This window comes from Mustela lutreola, chromosome 12 (genome assembly GCF_030435805.1).
Source record: "Mustela lutreola isolate mMusLut2 chromosome 12, mMusLut2.pri, whole genome shotgun sequence".
In the NCBI taxonomy this organism is placed as follows: Eukaryota; Metazoa; Chordata; class Mammalia; order Carnivora; family Mustelidae; genus Mustela; species Mustela lutreola.
In genome coordinates, this window is record NC_081301.1 from 20,028,665 (window position 1) to 20,046,004 (window position 17,340).

Genomic DNA, 17,340 nt, shown 5'->3' on the forward strand with positions numbered 1-17,340 from the left:
GGAAGAGGAGGACGCCAAAGAGTGTAATCGCTTCGGAGCCGGACTCACAGGGACCCCGCCCGCACCGCCCCTGCGCCCCAACGTGGGCTCCGGTGGGCCTTCCGCCGTTCAAGTTCTGGCCCCTAGAGGGGCTGGGCGCGGACCCGCCCGCCCTTCCGCACACCCGATTGGCCAGGCCTCGAGGGGGCGTGGGCGGAGCCGCGGCCCGAGTTGACCAGCCCGCAGGCAAAGTGCTCGCAGGGGGTGTGGCTTGCACGCTGGTCGGGGCGGGCTGCAAGGGGGGGGAGCTGTTTCCGGGTGAGCCGCCCCGCCCCCACGTGGGCCCCGGGAGAGTAGAACGCACTACGGTGGTGGCGGGAGCAGCAACTGGGAGCCCTTGAGGAACCAGGTGAGTGGGGAGCGGACTCGGGGAGATGGCGGACTTGGAGGAGGGGACTGTGGCACCAAGAGTCTCTTGTCCCCAGGTCCCAACGTGCCGTGCGCGCCTGAAGCGCCGGCGGTGCAGCCGGGGACAGAGTCCTTGTGGAGCCCCCGTTTGGAGTCTTAGATTGCCCTGCTGCAGTCGGGATTGGGGTCCCCGCGTAGCTGTACGTTTGGGGGCTCGCCTCTGGGCTTTGCCTCCCCTCTCTGGGGTCCATTCCCTTGGAGACGCCTAGGGCATTCTCCATCAGTACAGAGCCCAAAGTGCCTCGAAGGACAGGGGAGGGAAGTGAAGGCAGTAACAGACGCTTTGTGCTAGACTTAAACATAGGTCACATCCATTGGCCCATTAAGTCTACAGCAGACCTTGCGGTCCGTTCAAATCGCCATTTACCAGGTGCAGAAACTGAGATCGCTCAGCTAGAAAGTGACAGAATCAGAATTTGAACACACGTCTGCAGAGTCCAAAACCTATACTTAGCCATCAGGCTGCCAGTTGCAGCCAAGTCCAGAGTCAACATTCTATTTCCTTCCTCCCCCAGCCCCCCTTCAGCCAGAGTTCTCCACAAGCCCACCTCTGCTGGTAAGCACAGCTTTGAAATCTACTTGAAGTATCAAGGTGTGTACTGAGAACTGGGCTTCTGAAGACCCCGATTCTAGCCCCAGATCTGCCGCTGACCTCTTGCCTGATCTTGAGCTAGTGTTTGCCTTTCTCTGAGACCAGTTTCACCATCAATTTCAATGATGTAATCAACAAGCTTTAAGGATCCATTTAGCCAAGATGTTCTAGGAGTCTGGAACTGGCAGATTCTCCCTATAGCTCCAGATGGCTAAACCCAGAAAAGGTTGGGCTCTTCAAAGCCCTAGGTCAAGGCCTGGGTCTCATGCTTCTCTTTAACCCCTGTATCTAGCATTGGGGCAGACCAATGGGTAGCGATTCAGGAAATGCGGGTTGAATAAACAGGGAGTTAGTTGGTCCCCTTTCAGAACTGCCTGACAGCTGCTATCCTGGGCCCTTCTGGGGCTTTGGATTTCTCAGCCTTGGTCACCTTCCACCACAGGTGGCCCTCCTGACTGCCTCCTCCCCAGCTAGCAGCCGGGACTGCCAGAGCTGGCAGCAGCTCCCAGCCGTCTGTACCAAGAGCACAGCCTCTGAAATCCTCAGCAGAGCACAGCATGATAGTGGTGGTGGGGGTGTCATTCAGGCCTTGCAGCTCCTTCTAACCCTCCTTCCCACAGTGGCAGCTCTTGGGGCCCAACATAGTTACTCCCAGATTGGGGAAGTTGCCTTCTAAGGAAGGAGATACCTTCATAATCAGTCTGCAAACCTTCCTTTCTCAGGAAGCCATGCTTGACCCCTGGAGACACAGGCCCTCCCATAGATAGCATCTAGTCCACCCCTCTGCCTCTGCATCTATCCAGATTAGTTCTCACCACAGAAGCTGCTGGAAGACAGGGACACCACCTGAGATATCTGGGAAGACCCTGCGGTGACCAGGTTTGAGTGAAAGTTCTCCCTCCTGGGAGTGGAGCAGAAGGCACAGCTGTGTGGACTTGGGGTAGGGGGTGATATTTCCAGCTCCCTTCTGCTCCTTGTGATAAAAGTAGCTACATGTTCACTGGGCTGCTCCCTGATGCCAGGCACGTACCTCCTATCTCTAATCTGATTTCCACAGCTTTGCAAGTTGATAGTATCATTCCCATTTTATAGATTATGAAATAAAGATTCTGAAAGGCCAGCAGCCTTGCCCAAAGTCACATAGCACAGAAAAGACGTGGGATTGTGTGACCCCTAAATAAGGTTCTTTCTGCACCGCCCTGTCCTGCCTTCCAGCTAAGCTAACCTGTTCTCATGTGGGTGAGCATGTCTTCAGTGAGGTGTCACAGGATTGTGGCTTGGAGGCTCCCTTAACTTGGAAGAAATGCCCCCCAAACCCAAGTGTGTGGAAATCTCCCAGTCTTGAGGGACTGTTTGCAGAGCAGAGCCTTGGCATGGATTTGGCTCTGCAAACAGGTAGCTCTGGCTCGGGGACCGTTTTATTTATTTTATTTATTAAGTGCCTGTTGTAACAAAATGACTGTGTGTGGTTGAGGTGACAGGGCACTGGACTAGAAGGCAGGAGACTCATGGTCAAGGCCAGCTCTGCACCTGACTGACTGCTCAGTGTCAAGTCCTGTTGCCTCTCTGCACCTCATTTTCCACTTGAGAATCTAAGAAATGAACAGGATTGGTGATTTTCAACGTTTTAAATTTTTTCTCAGCACTGACACCCGTTTCTCAAAGCAGATCTCTCCCTAAACCCTAAAACTAAACAGATGCAAGTAGAATTGCCCTAGTCAAGCCTCCTTCTCACTCTCACCCTTCTCCCTTGCCCCCCTCCGTTCCCCATGGTAAAATTGGGGCTGCAGAGCTCCTAGGCAGCCCTGCTCTGCTGCTTCTGATAAGCAGGAGGCCTGTGCTTGCCCAGCCTTCTAAAACAGATGGGGAGCTGAGGCCACTAGAATGTAGCTTTGAATTCCAGAAGCCAGGGTCCTGCTATAGAGGTTGTTCTCCGGGAAGTGAATCAGAGGCAGGTTCAAAATCCAACTTGACTCTCCAGAATGACATGGAGCAAGTCACTTAACCTCTCAGAGCCTCCATTTACTTATCACTGAAAGTTGGAACAGTCTCTGCAGTGAAATGAGATAATATATATAAAAGTATCTAGTCCTGGGGCATCTGGGTGGCTCAGTGGGTTAAGCCTCTGCCTTCCGCTCAGGTCATGATTTCAGGGTCCTGGGATCAAGCCCCACATTGGGCTCTTTGCTCAGCAGGGAGCCTGCTTCCCTTCCTCTCTCTCTGCCTACTTGTGATCTGTCACATAAGTAAATAAAATTAATTAATTAATAAAATCTAAAAGTACCTAGTCCAGTGCCCAGCACATAACGTCACAGTATATTTTCCTCTCGTGTATTCTCCATCTCTCCCACCCACAAGGCGGATAATAGACGTAGAGAGATGCTTGTGGAACCAAGTCTTCATCAGGATTATGGGGTATGGTAGATAAGACCCTGTACTCATTGTCTAGAACAGATTCAATTTCAGGCTCGTTTGCTCACCAACTGTGTGGTCTTGGGCAAGGGACATAACCTCTCTGAGCTGAGCTAACCCCTAGCAGACCCCGACCACCAACCTTGCACAAAATGGGCACTCAGGACTTTCTGTCTCCCAGATGACTGAATGCTCATCTGGGGGTTGGACACCTTTGGGGAGACCTGACTTGCCTCTGTGTCAGATGATGCGGCTGGCGCCAGGAGGGGGGTGTGGTAGGAGGGTGGGTCCCTGTGTGGCTCCTGATAACACCAACCCTGCCAAGGAGGAGGATGGATAAAAGTGGGCCCCTGAGCTGCTTGGGAGGGCACTAAAGGGGCCCGAGAGACTGGAGAGAAAGGCCTTATCAGTGTGCTAGGGGACCCCCATTCCCCACTCCCTGCCTGGGAGATGACACATCAGGCTCACAGGCCTGCTGTTTTAGCCTCTTAACTCACTAAGTGTAACCTCGAAAAAGTCCTTGCCTTGAGGTCCCATTCATACAAGGAGACACCGGTGGCTCCTTCTCCCCACTACTTGGCTACTGGGTATCTCCCCCAGGCACCTCCAGAAGCTCAGCTCCCAACCACCCTCTTCCTGCCTTGTCTCTGTCTCCATTGCCCTCTGGGTCACACAAGCTCAGAGCCTCTGCCCCAAGAGACTGCCTCTTGGCTGCCTTACGATGGCCCTTCCCTTTCCTCCCCTCCCCACTCCTGTTCGAGTGTCTCTGCTCCTTGGCTCAGCTCTGCTCTGCCTGCAAAAATTATCTGCCTAGGGGCGCCTGGGTGGCTCAGTGGGTTGGGCCGCTGCCTTCGGCTCAGGTCATGATCTCAGGGTCCTGGGATCGAGTCCCGCATCGGGCTCTCTGCTCAGCAGGGAGCCTGCTTCCTTCTCTCTCTCTCTGCCTGCCTCTCAATGTACTTGTAATTTCTCTCTGTCAAATAAATAAATAAAATCTTTAAAAAAAAAAAAAAAATTATCTGCCTAAAGCCAGGCTCTGAGCAGGCCACTCCCCCACCCCCTCCTCATCTTCCCTGTCCTCAAGTCTGGCCTCCTCTTGTCCCCTCCCTCCCTGGTATACACATCACCTTTGCCTCCTCAGTCCTCACAGTAGCCCACGGCCCGTTCCCCCTTCCCCACCTTGGCCCCTTTCTTCCCTTCCTGAGCGAACACTCTCCCCTTTTCCTCTGCCAAGCCGAACCCGCTCATCTGAGAAACAAAGTTGAAGCCACCCCTCCCACACCCGGCCTTCATCCAACAAGCTTCTTCCAACCTCCAAACTTGCCTTGGGACTCATGGTTCACTTGGGGCAGCTCCTGTCTGAGACAGCCTCCAGCAGCCCTACCTGCCCGGGCATGTAGGGCTTCGAACTCACGTGCACGGGTGCCTGGCAGGGCCTGGCACGCAGTAGGTGCTCAAGAAACACGTGCACGCCCCAGCTTCCTTCTGTCTTACATTCGCTTGTTTGGCACTTAGGGTGCACTGTCTTGTACTTCATGTAGTTAAATATTTACCCCGCAGGCGGGGTTGGGGGGCAGGGGAGTCCAGGAATGAGCTTACCGCGGACCATGCCCTGCAGAAGCTCTGTCTCCTGGAATGAGCTGAAATGTATCCACAGAGAGCTGTTATGGAAGGCAGCTATGCTCACCACTATACCACCAACGCTGCACCACAGAGAGCTGTTATGTAAGAGAGATTATGATCTGGGCACGAGAAGCTTCAGCAGGAGAGGGAAGGGGGCCACCAGATAGGAGTTAGGGGTGAGGAGGTGGTGCGGAGAGCACGAACCTTTTGGATAAAGGGTGGAGGGGTGCGAACCGGGGAGTGGGGGCGATCCAGAGAGTGGCCAAGTGTGGCTGGTGCTTGGGGAGCGGCAGGGGGCACTCAGACTGGAAAAAAGGGCTGCCTGTGGTCCCCCTCTAGGGGGTCTGTCTGTCTGTCTGTCCATGTCTGTCAGGCCCTTGCTATTTAATCCTCTTAGTGTGTGTTGTGCGGTACAAGAAGTCTCTGTACCAGGTGTTAACGGTGCTTTTCTCTAGAGGTAGAATTACCTTTTTCTCTAGAGATAGAATTACTGGCGATTTTTCTCTTGCTCCTTATCTAAAATTCCTGCCAAGCACATACACATTTTTTCATGGAATGAACAAAGTTCAAGTGTCAGCTTCTCATACTAATTTCTAACCCATCACAGATTGATTTTTTTTTTTTGATAGAATATTTTTTAAAAATTGTGTTAGGGGTGCCTGGGTGACGCAGTCAGTTAAGCATCTACCTTTGGCTCAAGGTCCTGGGATCTAGCCCCACATTGGGCTCCCTGCTCAGCAGGAAGCCTGCTTCTCCCTCTCCCACTCCTCCTGCTTGTGTTTTTGCTCTCACTGGCTCTCTCTCTGTCAAATAAATAAAATCTTAAAAAAAAAGAATGTACTGGGGCGCCTGCATGGCTCAATGGGTTAAGCCTCTGCCTTCAGCCCTGGTCATGATCTCAGGGTCCTGGGATCAAGCCCCATATCAGACTCTCTGCTCAGTGGGGAGCCTGTTTCCTCTTCTTTCTCTGCCTCCCTCTCTGTCTACTTGTGATCTTTCTCTCTGTCAAGTAAATAAATGAAATCTTTTTTTAAAAATAAATAAATAAATAAAATGTATTGAATTGCTAGAGAAATGTCATTTTAGAAAAAGAAACCATAAAATATACAAGCTAAAATCTTAGATTATTTGATTCTGATAGCTAAGAAAGTTTCCAGAGGGGCCTATGTCCCTTCCTGTACTTAACCTTATCACAGACCAGCAGGGATTGGCCAGCGCAGGCCAGAGAACGGTGGAGACAAGAGTTGGGAGGAGCACAGGCAGGGTATGGGACCATCTCCTGGGGACAGGGGCCGTGTCTGACATGCTTCTTGTTGCTCTCTGCCCTCCCACCTCAGAGCTGAGCGTGCAGCCAACGCCCCAGGAGCCCACAGTGCCCAGCAGCCTGCCTCCACGTTGCCCCTGTCCGCTGCCATGCAGCCCCAATCAGTTCTGCACAGCGGCTACTTCCACCCACTGCTTCGCGCCTGGCAGGCAGCCACCACAACCCTCAGTGCCTCCAATCTCATCTACCCCATCTTTGTCACGTGAGTCCCCAGGAATGGTCCAGGCCTCTGATCTGCCAGGGGTGTGTGTGTGTGTGTGTGTGTGAGAGAGAGAGAGAGAGAGTTCAGGACAACAGTCTTCAGAACCAAACAAACCTTGAAAAGAACTCAAGTCTTCCCATTTGGAAAATAAGGATTTTAACCCTGGCCTGCCATCCTGAGCTTTTGCGAGAAGACAGAAGCTGAGAAGACGTTCTGTAGATTGCAAAGAGCTATGTACGTGTCCGCAGTGGCAGTCATGATTATTCATCATAGCAGTGGCTGACACTGAGTGCTTGCTGTATACTGAGTACTGTGCTAAGCAGCGTACATGGATTATCTCTTCCAGTCCTGACAGTTGTCATGGGAAGAAAGTATGGATAGTGTCCCCTAGACTGCCCTCTCCACGAGGGCAGGGATTTGTGTCCATTTTGCTCACTTTGTGTCTCCAGAGAGTAAATAGTACCTGTGCATCATAAGCACTCAGCGTTCGTTGAATGAATGAACAAACCCATCCAAAGACAAATGAAGGGCCTGAGGCTCAAAGAGATGGTACAACTGGGCCAAGGTCACCCAACCAGCAAGTGGCTGGGATCGCAGGCAAAGAGGACCTTCTGACTTCAGAACCCCAAGTCCATAGCCACTGGACTCCTTCATATGATTAGTGTTCTTTTTGTCCCGTTGCCTCTGTTGTCACTGTCACTCTTGTTGTTCCTATTATTTCAGGCCCTGGGCTTGGCCAGGCAGGGAACCAGACACTGGACCCCAACCTCCTCCCTCCATCCACCTTCCCATCTCCCCAGCCATCCCTCCCAGTCACGCCCTCACTACTGGCCCTTCCCACGGCTCCTAATCCATAGCCCACCCCCATCCCCACCCCCCCCCCCCGCTCTTGCAGGGACGTTCCTGATGATGTACAGCCCATCGACAGCCTCCCAGGAGTGGCCAGGTAGGAGACGTGGTGGGGAGGGCCAGGGGAGGAAGGAGGGAGAGAGTTCCCAGCTGGAGGTGCCAGGAAGCAGACCCAAGAGGTAGAAGATCTGGAGAACCTCACTTGAGCTCCGTAGAGAAAAGAGTTTTCTCAGGGCCCGAGTTAGAAGAGACAGCCACATAAAGGAATGAGCTACCCATTCATCACCAGAGATGTCATAGCCGAGTCCCTTGCAAAGGAGAGCTGAGCTGCCAGTGGGAGTTCAGTAAGAGTCTTCCACAGCTGAGTTCCATAGCTCTGCTTCTAGGGGCCTCGTTTTCCCATCTGTTTGGTGGGTGCATTCCCACCCCTCTCTGTACTGTGAGACTTGAGCTCTCCTGGTGCCATGTGCAACTTGGCTCTTAACAGCGTGGGGGGTGGTGAGGTGCGGGGAGCCTTGCCTGCCACGTGCTCATTTCAGCCCCTCTGCTCCCCCTCCACACAGGTATGGGGTGAACCGGCTGGAAGAGATGCTGAAGCCCCTGGTGGAAGAGGGCCTGCGCTGCGTCCTGGTCTTTGGAGTCCCTAGCAGGGTCCCCAAGGTGGAGAATCAGAAGCAGAGTTTGAGGGGAGGACAGGGAGGGCCGGGTGAGGGTGAGCTGAGCTCACGTACAGACAGTGCCCTCATTACAGCCTTGTGCTGGCCCTGGGGCGAGGATGAGGGGACATGGCCCCTGCCTGATGACAGCACCCGCATAGGGACAGAAAGCTAAGTAGGGGTGTGACACCCTGACTGGACAGGTCAAGTGCCCTGTGCAAAATGGGGACAGTCCTTACTATGTCCTCGTGTAGGGAGCTGGTCTCCCTGGTCTGGTTCCTGCTTTTCTAAGGCCTCACATAGCAGACGTACCTCTTTGTCCTTCCCCTGCCACTAGGATGAGCGGGGTTCTGCAGCCGACTCTGAGGACTCTCCGGCGATCGAAGCCATCCGCCTGTTGCGCAAGACCTTCCCCAGCCTCCTGGTGGCCTGCGATGTCTGCTTGTGCCCCTACACCTCTCATGGCCACTGTGGTGAGCTCCCTCCCTGCACCTCCCACCCCTCCTAGTCCTCCTCCGGGGTGGATGGGCCAGGGACTGAGATGCTCCCCCAAAGCCAGCTGTCTGTCCTGCAGGGCTGCTGAGCAAGAATGGGGCATTCCAGGCAGAGGAGAGCCGCCAGCGGCTGGCAGAAGTGGCCCTGGCCTACGCCAAGGCAGGTGAGTGAGCCATGGGCAGAGAGGAGGAACTCCGGGTCAGAGTGGATAGCAGGCTCCCGGGGTTCTGAAGACCACCCTCTACCCCTCAGGATGTCAGGTGGTCGCCCCTTCGGACATGATGGACGGACGCGTGGAAGCCATCAAGGAGGCCCTGATGGCCCATGGACTTGGCAACAGGGTAGGGGTGGGGAGTGTGGCGAGGGGTGGGGGGAAGGCACAGAGAGAGTCCGGACCATCCCTGACCCTACACCTGCCTAGAGTCATGGAAGTGAAAACAGCCCTGGATGGGGTCTTTGAGATCCATCTCAGCTTCTGCATCTCACATGGGAAAATCAAGGCCCAGAGCTTTAATGGGACTAGACCACAGGCATTCTGCTTCCCAGCGTACAATCTTCCTCTCCCTGTCTCTCCACCCTGGGATGTCTGAACCTTGACCCCCGTTGTCTCCCCGTAGGTATCAGTGATGAGCTATAGTGCCAAATTTGCATCCTGTTTCTACGGACCTTTCCGGTGAGTGGGGATTGGCAGGGGCCTGCTTTCAAACCCCTCACCCATTCACCCAAAGCTGGACCCCCACCCCCGCCCACTCGCTGATGCCTCCTCTTCCCAGGGACGCGGCTCAGTCTAGCCCAGCTTTTGGAGACCGCCGCTGCTACCAGCTGCCGCCGGGAGCACGAGGCCTGGCCCTCCGAGCAGTGGTGAGTGACCAGAGCTTGAGCCCACTGGCTGGGCCATTCCCATCTTGCCTCCTGGGCACTCCCTACACAGTATTTCAACCCTTAGGCCCGGGACGTACGGGAAGGAGCCGACATGCTCATGGTGAAGCCGGGAATGCCCTACCTGGACATCGTGCGGGAGGTGAAGGACAAGGTGAGCAGGCAGAGCAGAGAGAAGCCGGGGCCCAGGGAGAGGAGTGAGTTTGTCCACAGGCTCTGGGGTCTCAGACTCAGAGACCACAGACTGTCTGGGTTCCTGAGCAGGAATCCTACCACCGCATCCCTGCCCAGGAACCACTATGGGCATCTGCCCCAGGGCTGGCCAGAGCCTTTGAACCACTGGGCTTTCCCAGTTCAAGAGTGGGGAGGCCTGGAGCGCCTGGGGGACTCAGTCGGTTGAGCATCTGACTCTTGGTGTTGGCTCGGGTCATGGTCTCAAGATAGTGGATGGAGCATCAGGCTTCGCACTCAGCGGGGAGTCTGCTTGGGATTCTCTCTCTCCCTCTGCCCCCACCCCTCTCTAAAATAAATAAATCTTAAAAAGAAAAAAAAAAGGCTGGGCCTGGCTGCCAACCGTAGTGACACCGAGCTCGGGGCTCCAGATGCTCACAGGTTGGGCAAGGCGGAAGGGTCACTCTGGGAGGTTCCACCTGTCCACCCACCCTGCTTTTCGGCAGCACCCTGAGCTCCCTCTTGCCGTGTACCACGTTTCCGGAGAGTTCGCCATGCTGTGGCACGGAGCCCGGGCCGGGGCGTTTGATCTCAAGGCTGCTGTTCTGGAGGCCATGACCGCCTTCCGCCGCGCAGGTAAACAGGCTGGGCCGGGGTTTTCTGACCTGCGCATGGGGCTGATGGGCACTTTGTGGGGAAATAAAGTCATGAGACAGCCTGGAGTCTTGTGCCTGGAAATACCAGGAGGGGCCGTGGAGCTGCAGGAGCAAACGTGCAGCAGCAGTGAAGAAAACAGAGCCCTCGGGTGACTTTTTTGGTGTTGAGACTGTAGCCAAGCCAGCTGCGTGCACTCAGTGTCCTTGTCTGCAAACCGGGGACCAAATAGCCGAGGCGGGTTGTCTGGAGAACTGCGGGCGATGATAAGGGTCACAGGCCTATGCTCATCACTCCACAGACAGGAGCCGGTGGTGTTGGCGTGCGGGTGGCACGGGAAGGGCCCTTACAACATACTCATTCCTCCCACTCTGTGTTTTATACATTGGCAAACTGAGGCCCAGCAAGAGAGAATGACCTGCCTAGGGTCACACAGCACGCAGGCTCAGCCTTAACATTGTGACACCCGCGGGCTGTGCCTCTTCGTGGTAGCCGCCTGCCCCCTCCTTGGCCCTGGACTCCCTGAAGGTGTGCCCAGAGCTGATGCCTGGCCCCTCCCCGCTTCCTGCTTCTGTCCCCCCCACAGGTGCCGACATCATCATCACTTACTACACGCCTCAGCTGTTGCAGTGGCTGAAGGAGGAGTGATGGCGGCCGTGCACAAGACCAATAGCTAGAACTTTTCAAAGGTCCCGGGGCATTGGAGAAGTGAAAACCAAAGTAAATGCTGCTTTAGAACTGTGCCCTCACACCCTCTTCCTACTCACGTGCTGGCCAGCGCCCAGCAGCCCTGGGGGCTTTCTGTCAGCCTGCGCCCTCTCACCACGCGAGCCTCCCGGGCTCCCCCAGCCTTCCCCATCCCTCCCCTGGCTCAGCCCCGAGGCTCACCTCCATTACCCCAGCTCCTCCTCTTGGTGTGGCCTCAGCTTGAAAGCCACCAGGAGGTAAGGGCTCAGGCTTGGTGGGGCCTCACAGAGGGGCTTGGAGCATTAGGGGTATAGGAGGGCAAGTGACATCTTGTATCATAAAAAGCTCCAGAAACCCCGAGGCCTCTGGCACCAGAGCTGGGCACCGGGACAGAGGCCTAGAATGACATCTCCAGGTTTAGAGTTGAGATGTGCCTCAATTCCACTGGAAGGTGATTCCCACACAGGCCCATGTTGGCAGGCTACCTGAGCTCTCCTGTTCTGTTCTCAGCCATAGACCCAAAGAAGACTTAACTTGTTAATGAGCACAAACGTTGCCTGAGGATCAAAATTGAGAAGCAAGTAGAGAGTTCCTGACTGTTGGAGAACTAGAAGCCAGAAAGGCTTTTTTTTTTTTTTTTTTAAGATTTTATCTATTTATTTGACAGAGAGAGATCACAAGTAGGCAGAGAGGCAGGCAGAGAGAGAGAGGAGGAAGCAGGCTCTCTGCTGAGCAGAGAGCCCGATGCGGGACTCGATCCCAGCACCCTGAGATCATGACCCGAGCCGAAGCTTAACCCACTGAGCCACCCAGGCGCCCCCAGAAAGGCTTTTCTGTTGAAGAGAATTTTTGACAACATCTGCTTGGTGCCTCGACACAGTGCTGGGTACTGGGCTATAGCAGGATGGATCTCAGCCTGTCTCTCTGTGTGGAATCACTGCAGGGAGAACAGGAGACAGATGACAATAAGAAAACAAAGCAATTACAAATTGTAATTCGTGCTTTGAGGGAAAGAAAGGGGCTTGACAGAATAACCAACCAAGGGTGTCTCTTGAGAGGGTGGTCCAGAAGCCCTCCCTGAGGTTGAGGGACAAGAAAGGATCCTTCCAGAGAGCAGAGGGAAAGGCAGAAGAAGCCACAAGAATTACACAAACTGTGCAAAGGTCCTGTGGTGGGAGGAGCTTGGCAGAGCTTCTGGGAGCGGGGTGAGGAAGCAGAGGGGGTGATAGGACTGGAGGTTGGAAAGGTAGGCTCTGCAGGCCTACCTGTAGGAAGCTCGGTCTTACTTGGCATTGGGTAGAAAGCGATCTGCAGGATTCTTAACTAGAAGTTATGTGTGTTCCACTTTTTCACGCTCTGCTGCTGTGCAAAAAGGGAAGGGTAAGCAAGAAAGAGACTGGTTGGGAGGCTCTTGGAGACCCCACAGAGCATCGACAGTGGCCTGGACTGGGGTGGCAGTGGGGAGAGGAGGAAGTAGAGGTATTCAGGATATGTTCTGGAGCCAGAATGAGCAAGTTTTACCTGAACTGTTAACCAGGGAACAGGAAGAAACAAGGATGGCCTCATGGGTTTCTGGCTTGAGCCCCTGGATGAGTGCTTTCTTCCAAGACTCACATCATGTCTCCCGTAGTAAAAGTTAAGGCCCTACCTAAAGGGCCCACCTGCAGAGTTACAAATCCCAAATCTAGGGCCAAAGCAAGCTCAAGTCCGACCTTAAGCAGTACAATGCATTTTAAAATGTAGAATTCTTAACCCCCAGCAGAGCTCCTCTAGTGAGACCAGTCCCCTCTGACTCCCTGTTGTCTTCCTCAGCGCTGCAGCTGACTGGGGACCTGATCTCACCCTGTCCTCAGCATTTGGGGAGGTAGCCAGTCAAAATCAGGGCTTGAAGAGGCATAAATAAAGCTTCACCTTCCAAGGAGCCTGAGCCTGTAACTCCCACCTGAAGGCCCCAACACTAATGGGAGATGAGTCACTGATGGGCCTCAGGGCTCTGACCAGACCAGAATGTTTGGTCATGTTAGCTTCTTAGCTTCTTGTCTCCTGGCCCTTCGGTCCCCCGGTCCCTGAGCTCATTTTTGGTTAGTGGGGAAGGGAAGATTCTTCAGGGCCATCCCAGACTCATCATTGCCAAGGTAATGTGGAGCCTGGTTCTTGTAGGCGTAGAGACAGGAGACAGACCTTGCTCTTTAGGTATAAACCCTACGGGAGGCAGACAGCTGCATGTGACCAGACCCCCAGAAGTAAACGTTAAGTGGGCTGAGGAGGAGTCTCCCTGAGGAGAACCAGGAGGCAGATTGTGTCACAGTGACGGGATGACAGGTGCTGTGAAGGAGGTCACCAGGACCTGACTGGGTTTGAAGGATCAGAAAATGCTTCCCTGAGAGGCTCTCATTGAAGCCTTGACCTGAGGGATGAGCAGCCAAGCTAAGAGCATTCCGGGCAGAGGGAACTCTCTAGAGTGAGCTGGAAGAACACAAAGCAGATGTGGCTGCAGCAGAGTGAAGCATGAAGGAAGAGATGGCCTGAACTGGAAAGGGAGAGAGAGAGCAGGCCCAAACCAGGCAGGACTCAAAAAGCCATGTTTATGGAAGATGGGGAGCCTTTCCAGATTTTATTCCAAGAGAAAAGCCATTTGAAGGATTTTAAGCAGTGGAACAACTCGCTTTGGTTTTGCGTTTTATGAAAACATTTGACAGCACTGGCGAAGTGCAGATGGGAAAATGTGTAACCTGGACTCCAGTGGTGACTTTAGGGTGGGAGGAGGTAGATTAGATGGGAAGGATGAACTTGGCTTGAGTCCTGGTGGCTGGTAGGACATATCCTAGATGGGAAAGCTTGGAAGAGAGGGTAGAGTGGGAGTCCTAAATTTAGCCTGGGTCTGCAATGAGGGAGCTGTATCTAGAGAGCTTATGACTCACCTAAGGCCCCTCAACTAGTTTATGGCAGAATTGGGTTCAGAACCCTGTCACTGAGCCATCAGAGCTAGGATTTGAGCCCACATAGTTCAACTTCAGGGCCTCTACACTTAACCCTGTGCCATACCATCTCCCAATAAACAGTTGCCAAATTAGGGACCTAACATGATGCTGTTATAATGGGGTACACCAAGGGCTGAATTGCCTCAGGCATTATGGTCTGTGTGACGTGGCGCCCTCTGGAGTCTGGATTAGTCACTGGCGATGCCAGTCAGTGTTCCAGCCCCTTGTTTTGTGTACAGACAATGGCCAGGCAGGAAAGCTGGAAGGGTGTGGGCGGTCCTGGGGGATCTTGTTCCTTCTCAGTCCCTGTCTCTTGCTGCGTGCCCTCTTCTCACTAGTGGTACTTTTATGCTTGTGCAGAGAGAGGACACAGCTTCTGCAATTGGCAAGGCATGTTCTCAGAATTCCAAGCATCACAGACAACTGGGGAGCATTCAGGATCTCTCAGTGAGACTTGACTAGTTCCCTATGATGTGCCTGCTTAGACAGTAGCTTGTCTGTGTCTTATAGGACCTTCCTGGAGGCCACAACAAATAGCCATTATGTTCCACCGACCTCACTTTTTTATTATGACCCCTAAAACTATAGCCTCGGTGGGCATACGGCTGAGGGTCTCAACAAACAGGCATTTTAACCACCACTTTACTACCAATTTCCCAACTAGGAAAGGAGGAATCCTGACCTGCCCCATACCCCACATGGACTCTGCCGGTTCCATGAATTAGGGCATGTGAGTTGCCATACCCCATATTCTGTCATTCCACATATTTTGCAAGTTGCAGAAATCCAGTTGAGTAGCAAAAAAAAGGAAATGATTGTCTTTATAACTGGACTTCAGCAAGGTCAGGTGTGGTGGGGTCTAGGGCTATAGGCTGTCATGGAGGCTGTGTCCCTTCCTAGTTCTTACATATTTGTCTCAGCTTGGCTTTATTCTAAGATGGCTTTTGCCACTTGACAGCCACATGATCTTTATGACTTAGAATCCCAAAGAAAGATCATTTCCTGTCATCATGACAAATGTCTGGAGGTCTCTGATTGGCCCTGCTCATGTCACATGACCAGCCTCTTAATCACTGTTAATCCTTGGCATGTGAGATACGGCACCATAATTGACCAGGTCTGCTTCATTACCTCGTTACACAGAAGTCTGGTGGAGTCTCCAAGCTTTGCAGGTCCCCTTTTCCTGGAATGCCTTTCCCTCAAATCTGTGTGGTAGTCTCCTTTTTATTGCTAAGATTGTGGCTTCCTCATTGCTTTCTCAAAAACCCTACCTGGTCAATTTAAAGTGAGTCCCCAGTTACTCTGTATTAGTCAGGATTCAAATTCAGTAGTCATAATAAGCAAAAATAATGATAGTTAAAGTGGAAATGTTTCTCTCCAAGCAGTCCAGATCGTGTCAGCTACATGGTGTGCTGGGTCCTGGTTCCTGCCTTGTTCTGTCCTCCTCAACACATCTTGGCTTCCATCTTGTGGTCAAAGATAGCAAGTCCAGTTCCCACCACTAGCTCCTCTCTTCAGTCAGCAGAAAGAGGAGAGTGGCCAAGTGGAGGACATGATGCTTCTTTATAAGGTCACAACCTGGAAGTTGCACATAACACTTCTGTCCATATGCTCTTATCTGACCTTAGTCACATGGCCACACCTAGTTGTATATGGGGTGTTGGGAGCTAGAGTCTAGGGGGGCAGCCATGGGCTCAGCTAAACTCAGGGGTTCAGTTACAAAGGGAAAAGGGTAAGATGGAGATGGGGCCAAATGGCTTCCCCACCACGTGAAGTTTTGTAACCTCTACAGAAACAATGGTCAGAACATCAAAGAAGTCTTCAGAGAGGTCTAGTTCAACACTCAACACTCATTGTGAAGATGGGAGACAGACCCAGAAAGGGAACTTGTTCAAATTCACACAAGCCAATGACAAACCAAGTCTGGAATTCAGGTCTCTAAACTCCATGCCCAGTGCTCAAACCCGGGGAAGGGATCAATTTTAAGGGGACTTCAGCTTTTCATGTGTTATCTTAGCTTCAGATGCATTTTTATAGTCATATATCTAACAAGGGTGTATTCATGCTGTTTGTGTAAATAAAAATAAATGAAAACATGACCAATGCATATATGAAAAGTCATTGTCTCCATTAGTCAACAGAAATTCAAATTAATACCGCAATGAGGGGCCCCTGGGTGGCACAGTGGGTTCAACGTCCAACTTGGTTTCAGCTCAGGTTGTGATCTCAGGGTCAAGAGGTTGAGCCCTGGGTTGGGCTCCATGCTCAGAAGGGTGTCTGCTTGAGATTTTCCCTCTCCCTCTACCCCTCCTTCTCACTCTCTCCCCCTCTAAATAAATAAATCTTAAAGAAAAAAAAAAGCGGGGCAACTGGGTGGCTCAGTGGGTTAAGCCTCTGCCTTCGGCTCAGGTCATGATCTCAGGTTCCTGGGATCGAGCCCCCCCACTGGACTCTCTGCTCAGCAGGGAGCCTGCTCCCTGTCTCTGCCTGCCTCTCTGCCTACTTGTGATCTCTGTCTGTCAAATAAATAAATAAAATCTTTTTTAAAAGGGCACAATGAGGGACGCCTGGGTGGCTCAGTTGGTTAAGCAGCTGCCTTCGGCTCAGGTCATGATCCCAGCGTCCTGGGATCGAGTCCCACATCGGGCTCCTTGCTCAGCAGGGAGCCTGCTTCTCCCTCTGCCTCTGCCTGCCATTCTGTCTGCCTGTGCTTGCTCTCTCCCCCTCTCTCTCTCTGATAAATAAATAAAATTTAAAAAAAAAAAAAGGGCACAATGAGATACCACCATACATCCATCAGAGTGCCTGAAATTCTAAAAAGAGACAATGCCAACAGTTGAGAATGTGTAGCAACAGGAACTCAGACATTACTGGCACAACCACCTCAGAAAATTGGCCCTGTCCACTGAAGTTGAACATACATGTAGTTCATGACCCAGGGATTCCACATGCAGGAATTCATCCAATAGAAATGTGTGCCTGTGTTCACCCAAAGACACACATACCCAAGAACGTTCCTATCGACGTTTTCTGAAACTCGCCATAACCAAAAACTGGATAACCCAAATGCCCGTCAACGGTAAAAGGTGGTGGGCAGCCTGGCTGGCTAAGTTAGCAGAGCACACAACTCTTGATTTTCAGGTTATGAGTTCAAGTCCCATGTTGGGTGTAGAGCTTACTTTAAACACACACACACGGGGCACCTGGGTAGGACAGTCAGTTGAGCATCCAACTCTTGGTTTCAGTTTAGGTCGTGATCTCAGGGTCGTGGGATCAAGCCCAGCATAGGCTTCGGGCTCAATGTGTAGTCTGCTTGGGATTCTCTCTTCCTCTGCTTCTCCCACTTCTGTTTCTCTCTCACAAGTAAA

General features: G+C 52.7%; 1 protein-coding gene across 4 annotated transcripts; it reads left to right on the top strand.

Annotated features, from left to right (window-relative positions):
• Positions 1 to 276: 276 nt before the first annotated feature.
• On the top strand, positions 277 to 16,079 carry ALAD (aminolevulinate dehydratase). Of its 4 annotated transcripts, XM_059141156.1 has the most exons (13): positions 280 to 388; positions 963 to 1,003; positions 6,412 to 6,600; positions 7,496 to 7,546; positions 8,013 to 8,109; positions 8,443 to 8,578; positions 8,680 to 8,763; positions 8,853 to 8,941; positions 9,218 to 9,273; positions 9,374 to 9,461; positions 9,547 to 9,633; positions 10,157 to 10,286; positions 10,891 to 16,079. In XM_059141156.1, the coding sequence occupies exons 3-13, from the start codon at positions 6,488 to 6,490 to the stop codon at positions 10,950 to 10,952; spliced, it is 993 nt and encodes a 330-aa protein (XP_058997139.1). In that variant the 5' UTR covers positions 280 to 388; positions 963 to 1,003; positions 6,412 to 6,487; the 3' UTR covers positions 10,953 to 16,079. The 4 variants fall into 4 exon arrangements, with proteins under 4 accessions (XP_058997138.1, XP_058997139.1, XP_058997140.1 ...); XM_059141155.1 differs by lacking the exon at positions 963 to 1,003 and having other exon boundaries at positions 277 to 388; XM_059141157.1 differs by lacking the exons at positions 280 to 388; positions 963 to 1,003 and adding an exon at positions 1,015 to 1,039.
• The last annotated feature ends 1,261 nt before the right edge of the window (positions 16,080 to 17,340 follow it).

What these genes read in the sequence shown, in the direction of transcription:
- ALAD (XM_059141154.1), top strand. Translation starts at nt 5,097, where the DNA reads ATGTATCCACAGAGAGCTGTTATGGAAGGCAGCTATGCTCACCACTAT. An exon ending in TCCCTAGCAGGGTCCCCAAG is followed by an intron (nt 8,110 to 8,442) that starts GTGGAGAATCAG and finishes CCCTGCCACTAG; the next exon opens with GATGAGCGGGGTTCTGCAGC. An exon ending in TGTTTCTACGGACCTTTCCG is followed by an intron (nt 9,274 to 9,373) that starts GTGAGTGGGGAT and finishes TCCTCTTCCCAG; the next exon opens with GGACGCGGCTCAGTCTAGCC.